The 14,108-nt window shown below is 36.9% G+C and overlaps 1 protein-coding gene across 2 annotated transcripts in view; it reads right to left on the bottom strand.

The window, feature by feature from the left end:
• The window catches only part of LOC101735682 (midasin), a 44,370-nt gene that overhangs the window by 12,588 nt on the left and 17,674 nt on the right, over positions 1-14,108 (bottom strand). The window contains exons 13-27 of one of the 2 annotated variants that reach the window (XM_012694238.4): positions 13,656-13,788; positions 12,587-13,190; positions 11,397-11,896; positions 10,460-10,636; positions 9,383-9,801; positions 9,132-9,271; positions 8,001-8,227; positions 7,417-7,634; positions 6,680-6,897; positions 5,595-5,765; positions 4,161-4,175; positions 3,595-3,795; positions 2,529-2,743; positions 1,723-1,885; positions 113-1,242 (exon numbers count right to left, since the gene is read on the bottom strand). In XM_012694238.4, coding sequence (XP_012549692.2) covers positions 113-1,242; positions 1,723-1,885; positions 2,529-2,743; positions 3,595-3,795; positions 4,161-4,175; positions 5,595-5,765; positions 6,680-6,897; positions 7,417-7,634; positions 8,001-8,227; positions 9,132-9,271; positions 9,383-9,801; positions 10,460-10,636; positions 11,397-11,896; positions 12,587-13,190; positions 13,656-13,788 — 4,531 coding nt within the window. The remainder of the gene's footprint in view (positions 1-112; positions 1,243-1,722; positions 1,886-2,528; positions 2,744-3,594; positions 3,796-4,160; positions 4,176-5,594; positions 5,766-6,679; positions 6,898-7,416; positions 7,635-8,000; positions 8,228-9,131; positions 9,272-9,382; positions 9,802-10,459; positions 10,637-11,396; positions 11,897-12,586; positions 13,191-13,655; positions 13,789-14,108) is intronic. The other variant, XM_062674030.1, reaches the window with a different exon arrangement.

The following is a 14,108-nucleotide window of genomic DNA, read 5'->3' as shown; positions in this document are numbered from 1 at the left end:
GCTAGGTTCATATTATATAAAAAACTCAATTTACAGTAGAACTGTTAGTAAAATTCATTGGTAAAATATCATTAATTAATACTACTTATATTTTTAATGATTTCGTACGTACCCTTTGGACGATAAGTCGGAGAATATTTTCAACAAAACGGATAACATCTTACAAGACACTCTATGGACAGCTACTTTTTGCGTTACGAAATATTGGACGAATAACATAGTTTGTTCCAATATCGGTACAGATCTCATCACAATGTCCTTTACATCGCAAACATCGCCTCCACTAGCCAAATATTGTACATAGTTGTTCAACAGGCCGGATGTTTTATTTATTAAAACGTCTAATTGTAGCATTTTTGAATCATTCGATATTTTATCTTGCAAAAGCTCTTTCAAATGTTTGTCTTCAAGTATATCTTTGGATTCTTTTTCGCTATCAATTATCTCATCGATAGCATTAATGACCTCAGTGCTTTCATTCAAATTATCTCCCAAATGTTTTTTGTATATTGATTGTATGATTAATAGCATTGTGGCTATTAGATCTTCTGTTTTACTTATCACGACATCCCTCGAAATTTGTGGTGTAGTTATGTCGTTGTTCCCGTCCAAACTGCCTAGTTGTACCAAAGTTTGTTTCATATATAACGATAAATCTCTTACACTTCTCAAGATTGGATGTTCTGGGGCCGCAAAGCCGATTTCGATATTTAATACAAATTTATATTCGTCTAGAATGGCCTCTATTTCGTTGATCATAGTTTCTAAATTGGCGTAACATTCGTCAACTACGTCTATATGATTCTGGGAAACCAACGGGAGCTCCGAGTTTAGTCCTATTTTCTTTGGTATAGTACAGGACAACTTGAGCAATGCACTTTTCTTTTTATTAACGTTCGTTATTAGAGATTTTATTTTTTTATTAAGTTCACACCATTCGTCAGAGTTTTTGAAGCACTTTACAATTTGAGATCCAGATACTATTGAGTCGAATTCCGGTTCTACATCTGATCTCAGACCTTGTTCTGGACAAGATTTTAAAACTATATTGAACTGTTCTAATACAAGACTACAATTTGCGTAACACTCGCAAAGAATGTCAATTTTCGAATTTATTGTAGATATGTTGATGCCGTCTGTATCAATGTCTAAAGCGTTGGTCAGATTCGTTGTGGCAGTTCGTAAATCGCAAAGCAAACGCGAATATTTTGATATTGATTTCTTCTGTGTGTTTGTTAATTTCTGAAAAATTTTAAAGGTAATGTATCACTAAGTAGATCAAATCGATGGGTGAACTATGGTAGCTATTTGGTTTAAGCGACATTTCGCTTAATAAGCAACATTTATCTTTGTAATTAAAGATGCATTTTATTTGGTATTAGCATCAACAGTTCAATGTTTTTAATTGAACTTCAATTACTCCATTCAATACGCCAATAGCTGAGTTTTTCTATTAGGATATATTTCCAAATTTTAAACTTTAAATGGCTCTCCTATAAAGTTGCAAAAAAGTCGCTTAAACCAAATAGCTTTTCACTTCTCGAAATATTTTTAGACGATAATTTATAATAGTTCAATTTTACTTAGGCAACTACTGCGAAGGTTTAAAAGACAATCTTCTCTTTAAATCATGTAACTGGTCACACAAAAAATAAGTCTTCAATTTTGTTATGTATGTATGATAGATAGAGATATGAATGTAAATTTAGATGTTAAACTCACCATTAACTGAGCGGCGAAACCTTTACATCTCTCTATGTTCTGCATGCCCAAATCTTCGTGCGGTGATTGTAGAGCTAACGTTAAGAATCGGTGACGTGCTATATTTTTTTGGAAGTATTTCTCGCAACCGGACCAGAGCAACGACAGCGAAGCGTCACAGCGTCTAAAATAATTATTATACATACTTATATTATTGTCCTATAGAGGTTTTATTAATTAAACAAATATACCCAAGAAAAATTGAAAAGTTCGAGTCCCTATTCCAAAATTTCCGATTAATATCGAGAATAAAAGGGGTAAATGAAATATATATTTTTTGGTAATGAAAGCATGTATGCACCTTTATTCACATTAATTGCATACGTTTCCATAAAATATTATAGATGAATTATGTTAAATAAATAATTTAAATGCTCTCATTTATTATTAGGTTAGCACGTGGGCGAAAATGTACTTAAATGCAATAAAATATATTGTCAAGTGGACATTTTATTAATCTGAAACTAGACTAGTGTAACTTTTTAAATTTTTTTTATTGCCCTAGTAGACAGACGAGCACACGGCCCACCTGATGGTGAGTGGTTACCGTCGCCCATGGACTTCAACAATGCCAGGGGCAGAGCCAAGCCGCTGCCTACTGTAATGTATAAAGTCTATTGTTCTGTTTGAAACAGATTGTTTACCAGGAGCATTAAATAATAGACCTTAACGAGTAGAAAAAATGCTTACGCAATTCACATGCTCGGGATTGCACTGTGTAAACGCAAACTTTAAATCCCAATAAAACTAGCAATATTAAATCATACCTGCTCTTCAAATATCCCATAGCGGCATCTAAGTCAACGGGCGGTATCGTGAAATCGTACAGGTCATCTGACGTTGACAGGACAACCAGACCCGTTCGATAGTTGAGGCCCAATTTGGCGAGGTACTTGAACAAATCGGCGAGTGCCTTGCGCTTTTGTTGAATTATATTTTTCGCTTGAGATTTTTGTTTTTCTTTGGCCAGGGACGTGTCGACCTGTAAAATCATTTCATGATCTTTTCACACAGGTTTTTCTTTATGTGCAATGTATGAATTGTATAATTCGATGTGTAATTTCAAAGAGAGTTCACTTTTTTTATTACGTAGACATGTGAACGAGCTGGCGGGATACCCGACACTAAATGATTACCCTGGCCTATATAATTACATTCAAGCTGGAACTTTTTTTTTATTGCTTACAGGGTTGGACGAGCTCACAGCCCACCCGGTGTTAAGTGGTTACTGGAGCCCATAGACATCTACGACGTAAATGCGCCACTCTCTAAGGTCTCAGTATAGTTACAACGGCTGCCCCACCCTTCAAACCGAAACGCATTACTGCTTCACGGCAGAAATAGGCGGGGTGGTGGTACCTACCCGCGCGGACTCACAAGAGGTCCTACCACCAGTAATTACGCAAATTATAATTTTTCGGGTTTCATTTTTATTACACGATGTTATTCCTTCACCGTGGAAGTCAATCGTGAACATTTGTCGAGTACGTATTTCATTAGAAAAATTGCTACCCGCCTAAGATTCGAACACCAATGCATCGCTCAACACGAATGCACCGGACGTCTTATCTGTTTTGCGGCAGTGATAAACTAGAGAGAGTGTATAATTAAAAATCTCTCTTGACTGCCGCGTTGATCTAGTTGTACCTGTCTTTCTCTCGTATTCACGTTTCCTGTATCCATCAGTGTGATTAGTGCGAGCTTTTTAACATTCTCGATAGCGTCAAAGTTAACTCAAATTTGTATGGAGTTGAAACGTGCCAGCTGCATACAAATTACAATTAAATTAAATTATAGTCATCTAGATTAGTTTTTAAAACAAAACCTACATACCTCTAAAGATCCTAGATGGGTGTTCGTCTCAATAATTGTCGTCACGAAATCGTCCAGAGCTTGTACCAGTGACGGATATCCGGTATTCGCGATCGTATCCTTACAAAGGGTCTTCGCTTTGTTGAATAAACTAGGAATTTTTGCTAGCAGGCTTCCTTCCGCCAAAACTTTGGACGGCTGCTCCGCTTGATCTAAATATTTCTGGATTCAAAATGATTTATGAAAATAAATGAAATTATTAGTGATGTTCATGTTCTGTAAAGCAAATGTTACTGAGTTTCTATTGTATGATATTTTTTTTCCATTGTTTACAAGATTCTATTCAAATATTTCTTGACGTCGGAAGTAAAAACTTACATACGAATTGACGACTTTTTAATACATAATTTATATAATGCCTTTATTAAATCTATTACGAGATGAATTCGACACAATCTAAGAATGTTAAGGGGTAAAGTGAGAAATTTTATTAAGAGTTTTTAGTGTATAAATCAGTTATTTTATTTTAATACGCATGCATTTCGATTTGATTAGTAATGACGTATTAGTATTATTCAGTATATTACCTCCATGTTATTAGGCTGCAAACGAAAGTTTTGAAACTATTAGTATATAGTAAAAGTGTATTAGAAAGAGAATAAGAATGAACATGCAAACAAAATTCATAATAAAAAAATCTTATATATTTTTTTGTGTTAACATAATTATCGTTTCTCGGGAATGTTAATGTTCTCTTCCATTTAAAGCAATTTCAAAAACAAGACAAAACGTGTGTATCAATATGTATCAGTAAGTTATAAGTTAAAGCCATTGTGCAGAATAATATAAAGTGAAATTGCTGGATTACAATAGACCTTTAAACAATTGATTAAACTTAAAACTAAAAATGTAGTTTTTATTAAACTAGTGCAACCCGGTCACAATACGCTGTGACCATCGCTATTTGTTTGAAAAAAAAAAAAAAAAATTTATTCAAACTACTCGCGCGCCACCTCTCGGACGTTGATGGTACTATGGCAAAAACTTTTCCTTTCGTGCCAACAATAACTGTATACCGAATTTTATCACAATCGAATAAATTGTTTAAAGCTCATAGATGACAAAAATGGAAAGATTAATTTCCATTCTATAATATTATGTATAATAATTACTGGAAACAAATCCCGCACGGTGATCCGGTCCCTAATTAGGATACCTTGTGTTATACATAACAGAGATTGACATAGATACTAATATACGTTTTAAATATAGATATATATCTATAATTTTATACGTAAAGCAAAAACTTTGCATTCCTTTTTACGAAAATTGCGCGGACGGAATGAAATTTCGTTATGAAATTTCCCACACTTCTAGAAGAGTGCAAAATGTTAATAATATTTTTTATTATGCATTATAAATACATTAAATCATTAAAAAAATATTACATACACTACCATGTATTTGACACAACAGCATAGATGTATATACTCTTTATTTATTGTCAAACTTTTGTTAGTCTGTGGTCAAATATATTTTTCTTCTTTTTTTGGCAATAGCGTTTACGTTTTGCCAATGACGTAACTGGTCAAATTGAGAATAGATTGATATTGTTTGTTTATAGTTTGTATATGGCGAAATCTGTGGTTATCGAAATATAATAAATAATCTTTGACAATAGAACAATAATAATGTTCAAACTTATAATTGCAATTAATTATAGTCGTATTTCGACTACTGGGGGGCCACTAGTATAGATAATAAACGCCCAGACAAAGAGCAAACAAAACTGTTTGTCACACGAATGTTTGCCCGATGTGGGAATCGAACCCACGACCCTCGGCGCGTCAGTCAGGGGCGCTATCTACCGCACCACCGAGCCCGTAAAAATACTATACTAGGGTTTTTATATATCAGTAATACTATTATAATAATGGAGGAACATAGTCCTAAAAAAGTGCTTCGTAAAGGTCACGACCCTCAGCACGGAGGAGGATTATAATAATGTTCAGAATATTGACCTTGATATTCCTTGGCAGAACGAGATGGTTTTGTGGGTCGATCATGTACGCGCCCCCAGTTGGAGCCGTCGCTGTGGCCCTTTTCGGCCTGTCCCATATACCGACGTGATCTGTTGTCACGTCCGAAGTGCTATCCACCAGGCAGCTTAGAACGCTTTCCTTGAGCACTTTCTAGAAATAAATATATTTTTTTTTAAAACAGCTGTATGTGTTTCAGACTCCGAGCATTTATTGTAACTATACTGAGACCTTAAAACTTATATCTCAAGGTGGGTGGCGCATTTACGTCGTAAATGTCTATGGGCTCCAGTAATCACTTAACACCAGGTGTGCTGTGAGCTCGTCGACAGACCTAAGTAATAAAAAATAAAATGAAAAAAAAAAATTTAAGACATGAGTGGACGAAAGGGATATGATACAATTTATTAATTTTCAGAAAACGGGCAACAAACATAAGCCCAGAGTTTTAAGGTCTAATATGGTTTGTAGGCACATAGCACCTTCATTCAATGTTAAAAATCAAAAATCTTATAAATCGTACTTAAGCCCCTCATCCACTCATGTCCTAAATTATACTGGTTTTTTTTGGTAAAAGGCTAGTATGACATGTGTTTTCATAATAATATGTATTTTATAAACGGGTGAACGAATTATCGCCCCACCTTCCCAACACCAGAGCCCAAGGCATTAACAACGTGAATGTCCTACTCCTACGCACCTTGAGACATGAGGTCCAAATCTCAATTTTACTGTATAACGGCTCCTCCAACTCTTCAAAACGAAACGCCTGACAATTTCACAAGAACTATTCAGGGCGGTGGTTCTTATTGGTGATAGGACCTCTTGTGAGTCCACACGGGTTGGTACCACTACCCTGCCGTGAAGTAGCAATGCGTTTCAGTTTGAAGGGTGGGGTAGCCGTTGTAATTATACTGAGACCTTAGAAATTATATCTCATGGTGGGTGCCGCATTTACGTTGTAGATGTCTATGGGCTCCAGTGACCACTCAACACTAGGTGGGCTGTGAGCTCGTCCACAGATCTAAGCAATAAAAATAAATAAATAATAAAAGTGACAAGCCCACCTCAAACTCCTTCGTGTGTTTATGTAAAGCTTTATGAGCTTTTTCGACAGTGTCTTTAACACTCCAGTAGCTGAGATCACGATCCCAGGTGCAGATCTTGACGTAGTCGCGCAGTTTCTTTTCTATGGGAGCGCGTTTGTCCTTTATCAACGCCAGCACTTGCCCGCTGAATTGAGCGTAGTAATTGTATGTATTCCACAGTATGGAGAGGAGTTCATCTGAAAGATATAATCGAGATTAAAAAGTACTGTCACTAAAAAAACACAATCGTTCAGCGATTCTTTCAGTGCTTCTCGTGTGAGAGACCTTACATTTTTTTTTTTTTTTTTTTTTTTCTTAGGTAATTGGACAAGCTCATCGCGCACCTTGTGTTAAGTGGTTACCGGAGCCCATAGACATCTACAATGTAAATGCCGCCACCCACCTTGAGATATGAGTTCTAAGGTTTCAGTATAGTTACAACGGCTGCCCCACCCTTCAAACCGAAACGCATTACTGCTTCACGGCAGAAATAGGAAATAGTAATTACGCAAATTATAATTTTGCGGGTTTGGTTTTTATTGCACGATGTTATTCTTTCGCCGTGGAAGTCAATCGTGAACGTTTGATAAGTACGTATTTCATAAGAAATTTTGGTACCCGCCTGCGGGATTCGAACACCGGTGCATCGCTACATACGAATGCACTTCAATACTCTTATGGTTAATTTCAAATAAAACACCAATAAACTCCCTTACCTCGTCTCGGACTAGACTCAAGGTGTATTAAGTGACAATGATACACATACAATATATCCAGCCTGACTTCATACTCGGCCAAATTAGATTTTTCCATGAAATCCTTCAATACGGATATAACCCTGTCAGCTGGGACGGGCTCATCAGAGGTCGTGTCCAGGTAAGTTTTTATCACGGAATATAAGTAAAACCAGTATTTGTGGGCCTCTGATTGTTTCCTGAAAGCAAAAACGTAGAATTATTAAGTTTATTTGAATTCATTTGGCATAACACCACCAGCCTTTGTCGGTTTTGCTTCCTTACGTATAGTTTATATATTACCTCTCGTGAGTCCGCACGGGTAGGTACCATCACCCCGCCTATTTTTGCCGTGAAGCAGTAATGCGTTTCGACATTAAGGGTGGGTCAGACGTCATAACTAACTATACTGAGATCTTAGAACTTATATCTCAAGGTGGGTGGCGCATTTACGTTGTACATGTCTATGGGCTCCAGTAACAACTTAACACCAGGTGGGCTGTGAGCTCGTCCACCAATCTAAGCAATAAAAAAATAAATAAAAAATAAAGTTTAATAATGAATACCTTTGATATAGATTGTTCAGGCACTCCTTCCAATGAGCCATCTCAAGTTTTCTCCAGTTTATAATCTGTTGTCCAACGGCCAATGATATTTCAATTAAATTGTTGCCTTTATGAGCGTTTTTGTTCCATTCCTCAATCTTATCTCGAAGCAACTCAAGACCGGTCAAGAAACGCGATACCGGGCTCACTAGCGGGAAACATAGTATCCTATTCACTATTATGATTATCTGAAAACAGTAAAAAAATTAACTACAGACATTATTAAAAACAGTTTGACATTTACTTGTGTTTAAATCCAATTTATTGTGGTCACAAAAAATATGAGGATTTTTTTTTATTGCTTAGATGGGTGGACTAGCTCACAGGTTTATAGGCTGGTGGCTGCCCCACCATTCAAACCGAAACGCATTACTGCTACACGGAAAAGATAGGCAGAGTGGTACCAATCCGTGCGGACTCATAATAAAAACAGTTGGACTTTTACTCATGTTTAAATCCAATCTATTGTGATCACAAAATGCGTGAGGATATGTAAAACAAAAATCTACTCATTAGTAATGTGTAGTCCCCTTGAAAATCCACTAAAATGGTGAATACGGTATGTGACGTATGAAAATCACCGTTCTGGCAACCACGACAATTCATTTAGAAGCAATATGCTCACAGGTATTGTTTGGAAGCTCCAGCTTTTGCTTTTCAATTTGCCTGCCTACTATTAGGAGCCGGTGCATTCATCTAGTCTTTCTAAAAATCATTTTTAGCTTCGGATAATGGAAACCCTCCACAATTCTTGTGTAACCAAACCGAAATTTTATTTTTTACTGGTGGCAGAGAGTGTAACCCACACGGATAGGTACCACCACACTGCCTATTTCTGCCGTGAAGCAGTAATGCGTTTCAGTTTGAAGGGCGGGGCAGCCGTTTTAGTGTAAAAACCGAGACTTAGTATTCATGTCTCAAGATGGGTGGGCAGTATTTAGGTTGTTGATGTCTATGAGATCCGGCAACCACTTAACACCAAGTGGACCATCAGCTCATCCACTCATACGTCATTAAAAAAAAGTTACATTGATTTTTATTTATTCTACTCATAACTCTAGACATGCCAGTTAATTCATTCAATTGGCATACCTCTTTCAAAGTGGGGAAATCTGGCCATTGATCTAATAATTCATTGGTGCTCTCTTTAACTTTATGTAGCAATGGTACACATTGTTTTGTTTCCGATACCCACGGTGACCGATAGAAATCGGCTTTGCCGCTTGAGAATTCTGAAATATAAAATAAATCAATGTGTTATTCTTGTAATCCGATAATTCCCATTTAAAATATAAATCAAAGTGGTCAATTCAATGTCGATAGAAAAAGAAAATGAGTTTCACCTTGTCCATTAACCTTCTCTTTAATCTGCGATATGATAACCATTAAACTGGGTGATATGATTCCTTCAAAATCTGCATCCAGAGCCTCCCAGCTGTTCTGTATGACACGACTGAATGTCGGATAGCGTTCAAAGAACGCGGATACTAAATCGTTTCCGACCAACTTTTTTCGACTGGGTAACCATTCCGCTTCAGTCATGTGACGTACAAAGTTCGAATGCCATTTATAAATTAAAGATACGTCGTCTAAAGAAATGAGTTGCTTTAGTTTATTATCGGTCAGTGGCTTCTGTTTGATCGGTTTCTGTTCGAGAGTCGGAGGTTTGAACTCTGAGAAGTCTTCATCTGAGTACGAGGGGAACATTTCGAGAATTTCTTCATCAGCCATAGCGTCCTCATCTTCATCTTCGCATTTGGATCTAGAATGTAATATTCGTAATTTGAGAAAGGGTATTAATCTAGAATTACGTACGTTTTAAAGGGTCACAATTGATTAAGTATCACAAGGAATGATAACTGCCAATAAAATGTGTAATAATGTAATAATCGGTAGGCAGCGGCGTGGCTCTGCCCCTGGTATTATTGACGTTAATGAGCAACGATAACCATTCACCATCAGGTGGGCCGTACGCTCGTCTGCCTACAAGGTCAACAAATTATTTTAAAGTAATCATAAGACCGTTACGCCGTCGAATAGCAGAAACTAATATCAAAGGAAATAGTAAAATCTAGAACGCTCGAGAAGTACAACGCTGCTATCTACTGTCAAATGGCGGAAACGCATATCGAAAATACTCGACTTGTGAGGAATGTTCTCGATAAACCTAGAGATGTCGTATCGATTATAAAAGGGCTGCAGAGATGGCACGAATTCAGTTAGTAATCGGAACTACACGAAGCGAAACAGCGAACGGATCACCTGAAGTGAAGCGGAAGAAGCGAGTTGAGAATTTTAAAGTGTTCTGAAGTGTTCTAAGTACTTAATACAGTGTTAATTTGTACTCCGATAGAATTTTTATTTATCCCGAAACCCAGCGCGTAACAATAACTTTATAATATAAATATAACTAAACTTACTTCGTGACATATAAGGCCTCGTCGTCTTGTTTTTTCTTTTCAATGTCTCTCTGCTGTTGTTCCCAGGCGGTGACGATAGCGCTGAGTGTACCGAGCATGGCATCTACGGACATCTTATCGATCTTCTCTGATGCAATACAATGCATTTTTAACTCCACTAAATTCATTTTTAGCACACTGCAAAAAAAAACATACATAGCGTAATGGATATCTAAAAGAATGTTAAAACAAGTTATATTATAACCTTTATATGTCATAGCGCTCGGGAAACAACATGGAGGGGAGCTCATTCCACAGCCGTACGTTACGTGGCAAAAAAGATCTATGGAAACGCACTGTGGATGACCGCAGTGGCTCCAGATAGTATGGATGAACTCTACTCCGGTGGCGGGCGGTGCGATGGTAAAAACGAGATGATGGTATCATCTCAAACAATTCCACAGAGCGCTCCTCATGGAACATACAGTACAAAATACAGAGGAAACCTACTTCTTATACATTCGGAGACCGGAGGTCATAGTCGACAACAACGTAAATATTGCCACTCACCTTAAAACATTAGTTCTAAGCCTCAGTTCTATAGAACAACAATTGCCCCAACTTTCCACGAAAAAGCATTACTGCTTCAGAAGTAGCTTGGGCGTTGGTACCTACTCATGGTAACAATAATTACGCAAATTTATATTGTTTGGGGGTTTAATTTTTATTACACAATAGTCCTTCATCGTGGAAGTGATTCGTGAACACGAATATATCATGTACATTAGCAATATTGATACCTGTCTGAGTGCGGATATCGAACATCGGAAACTTTGAGGAAAGTGGCGGCATTAATGCTGTAATGTCTTATGGGCCGCAATTAACACTTGTGACTGTAACGTGTGGCAATTTACAAAAAAAAGAAAAAAAAACATAAATATATAAATATTGTACTTACGAAATCCATTCCGACTCAACATTAAATGTATCCACGTTCGATCCCAGCAAATTCTTGTTCAAGAACTGAAGGAATTTCGGATTCACGAAACGATTCAAGTGCTCTCCTTTCGCGTCCTTATTCGATATTGCAATTGGGTACTCTATCAAAGCCGATACGATTTCTCTCTGTGTCGGCCCTTGTTCGATTTTAACCATTAATTCCTTTATAACATCGCTTATACGTGTAACGCTATACACAGTTTGCGATAAGGAATATTGTAAGGGCTTCGCTAAATCGGGGAAGGCATCCGAATATGTTTCGATGATCTTCTTATAAAATGCTTCAACAGAATAAAGCCACGAAGCTGTTTCTTTGACGACCGTATGTGCGTTCTGTACGAGTGATTTGTTCGGTCCCGCGCCATTTTGATATAAACTATTTGATGCGGTTATCAAGTTGACGGTAACGTCTTTCACCGTTTTCTCTGAGAGCACGGATTTAGCGAAGTGTTTGCAGTCCTGAAAGACAAAGCTAGTCAATAATACGTCATTTTTTTAATAAATGCATTAGTAGTTATAACAGTTGGTATAACCATAGACCCAGTAAATACTGGAAGAGGTCAGTAGTCTTCATGCTTGAAAAACCCCCCGAAATGACTGATTCCACGATGCAACAGTATAATAGTTGCGAATATTTGGCATAACTGATATATGAATTGTAACGTCCATTTTCGAATTAGGATAACATAAATTTTTACATTATTAAAAATACATTTTATGATTTAATCTTGGATTTTTAAAATGTTATATATTACTTCTGACGTTTCGAAAACTTTGGGATTATTGTAATCCCGAATGACTCAGGCTCAATTATGTCTAAGAGTCGAAAAATCCAAATTAAATAGGTACTACACACTATATTATATATAACTTTAAATCAGGGGCTCCCAAAGTTATTTTGTCTACTGTCCACTCTGAGAATAAATTATTTATTAGCACCCCCATTTTTTCACCTACTTAAAAACCACTATAGCGAGATCTCAGTCAGTGTCTAAGAGTTCTCCTAAATAAAATTACAAATCGCCTCCTAAGCCTCTACACAACACCCCCATTTTTTTCTGGGTCTCTTATCGCCCCTCTTTAAGCCTGACGCTGACAAGGGGGCGTTATCGCCCACTTTGGGAAAGGCTGCTTTAAATCAAAACTTACCTTCACGAAACTACCGTACGTTGGTGTTTCGGGTCTGTATGTATTACCCAAAGCATATTTTTCCACTGTCGCCAGCGTTTGTTCTTTTAATTGGAATATCTGACTACAATATGGATGTACTTTATTCAAACAGTTTTTGATTTCGGGATCCTGCAGGTATTCTCTGGGCACAGACGAAGGTTTTCTGATGTCCACCGCACTCGTAATCGTACCACTGGTCAAACCGTGAATATAATAAACGCTAAGTAGACCATCGAACATTTTTATGTCTTCTTCAATGTATTTTGCTTTAAGGCGGTATATTTCTATCTGATCCACCGGATTCACTTCGGCCATGACTTCGACGAACAAAAGACTCGTTAGTAACGACAGTTGTGCTGTTAATATTTTCATTTTAGTTTTATCTTCCGTCGCCTTTAATTCGTTGTAAACTTTCAGAGTTTCAGTAAGCATGTCTGTTAATCTTTTATCTTTCAATTGTAGTACTGTGTCGATGTTTGAAGTATTTGTATCTGTGTTCGCTGGTTTGGTTTGACTTACGATTGATTTTAAATACAACGTGAGCTGTTCAAATTTTTTCAGTTCAAATTCAGCATCTGATTTCCTGGAATAAGACAATGTGACGTCACCATTTTCTTGCAATCAGAAGGTAATAGAAGAAAGTTAATGAAAAAAAGGAAATGTAATGTATGTAAGAGTGAATACATGTAAGCATATATTAGGTTACGTAACTAACTACAGTATTGTGTCGGCGTGCGTGCGTACGTGTTTGATGTGTGCGTGCGTGCGTGCGTGCGTGCTGCGTATGTGCTGCGTATTTGTGTGTGTGTGTACGTGCGTTGCGTGCGTACGTGCGTGTGATGTGTGTGTTTTGTGCATTTCATGATACACAACTTAAGCGTTAATTACTAGTAATTCTCTAAATTTGGGCCCTTGATTGTTTAATTGCTATGAATTTCCACGCAAGGTGTTTCGTGAAGTGCATTTATCTCTTATATTTAGTCAGTTACGACCGTAGCGTGTAAGGCATTAGTGAAGAACACAAATGATTACATCACTCAAAACTTACGTTTTAGAAGTAGCCGTTGCATGTAATGTAGCGATATTCTTCCAAATAATATTCAACAATGAATCTAAATGCAAAGAATATTGAGCTCTGTCTTCAATAGATATTGTCTCATAAGCCAATACATGACGATCGCCTAGAATGAATTATAAATTGTAATGTTTTAAATGTGATGGTTTAAATTTTATTTTATAGCTTCGATCAACAATAGTAACTAGATAAAGGGATACGCACAAAATTAAAGCAAAAACTGTCCGCGTGAATATATACTTATATAGCTACATTCGTTTACTAACAAACGTAGAAAAAAGTTTTGAAACACTTTTACTTTCAAACTAATAACAACTATGGCACCTAGTAATAAAGTCACAAATCTCCAAAACATTATCTAATACTTACGATCATTCGTCACATAAAACGAGCAAAGCAATAAATTACTCCTGTCACTTACCAATA

Source organism: Bombyx mori, chromosome 19, assembly GCF_030269925.1.
Source record: "Bombyx mori chromosome 19, ASM3026992v2".
In the NCBI taxonomy this organism is placed as follows: Eukaryota; Metazoa; Arthropoda; class Insecta; order Lepidoptera; family Bombycidae; genus Bombyx; species Bombyx mori.
This window is presented reverse-complemented; position numbering and strand designations above follow the sequence as displayed.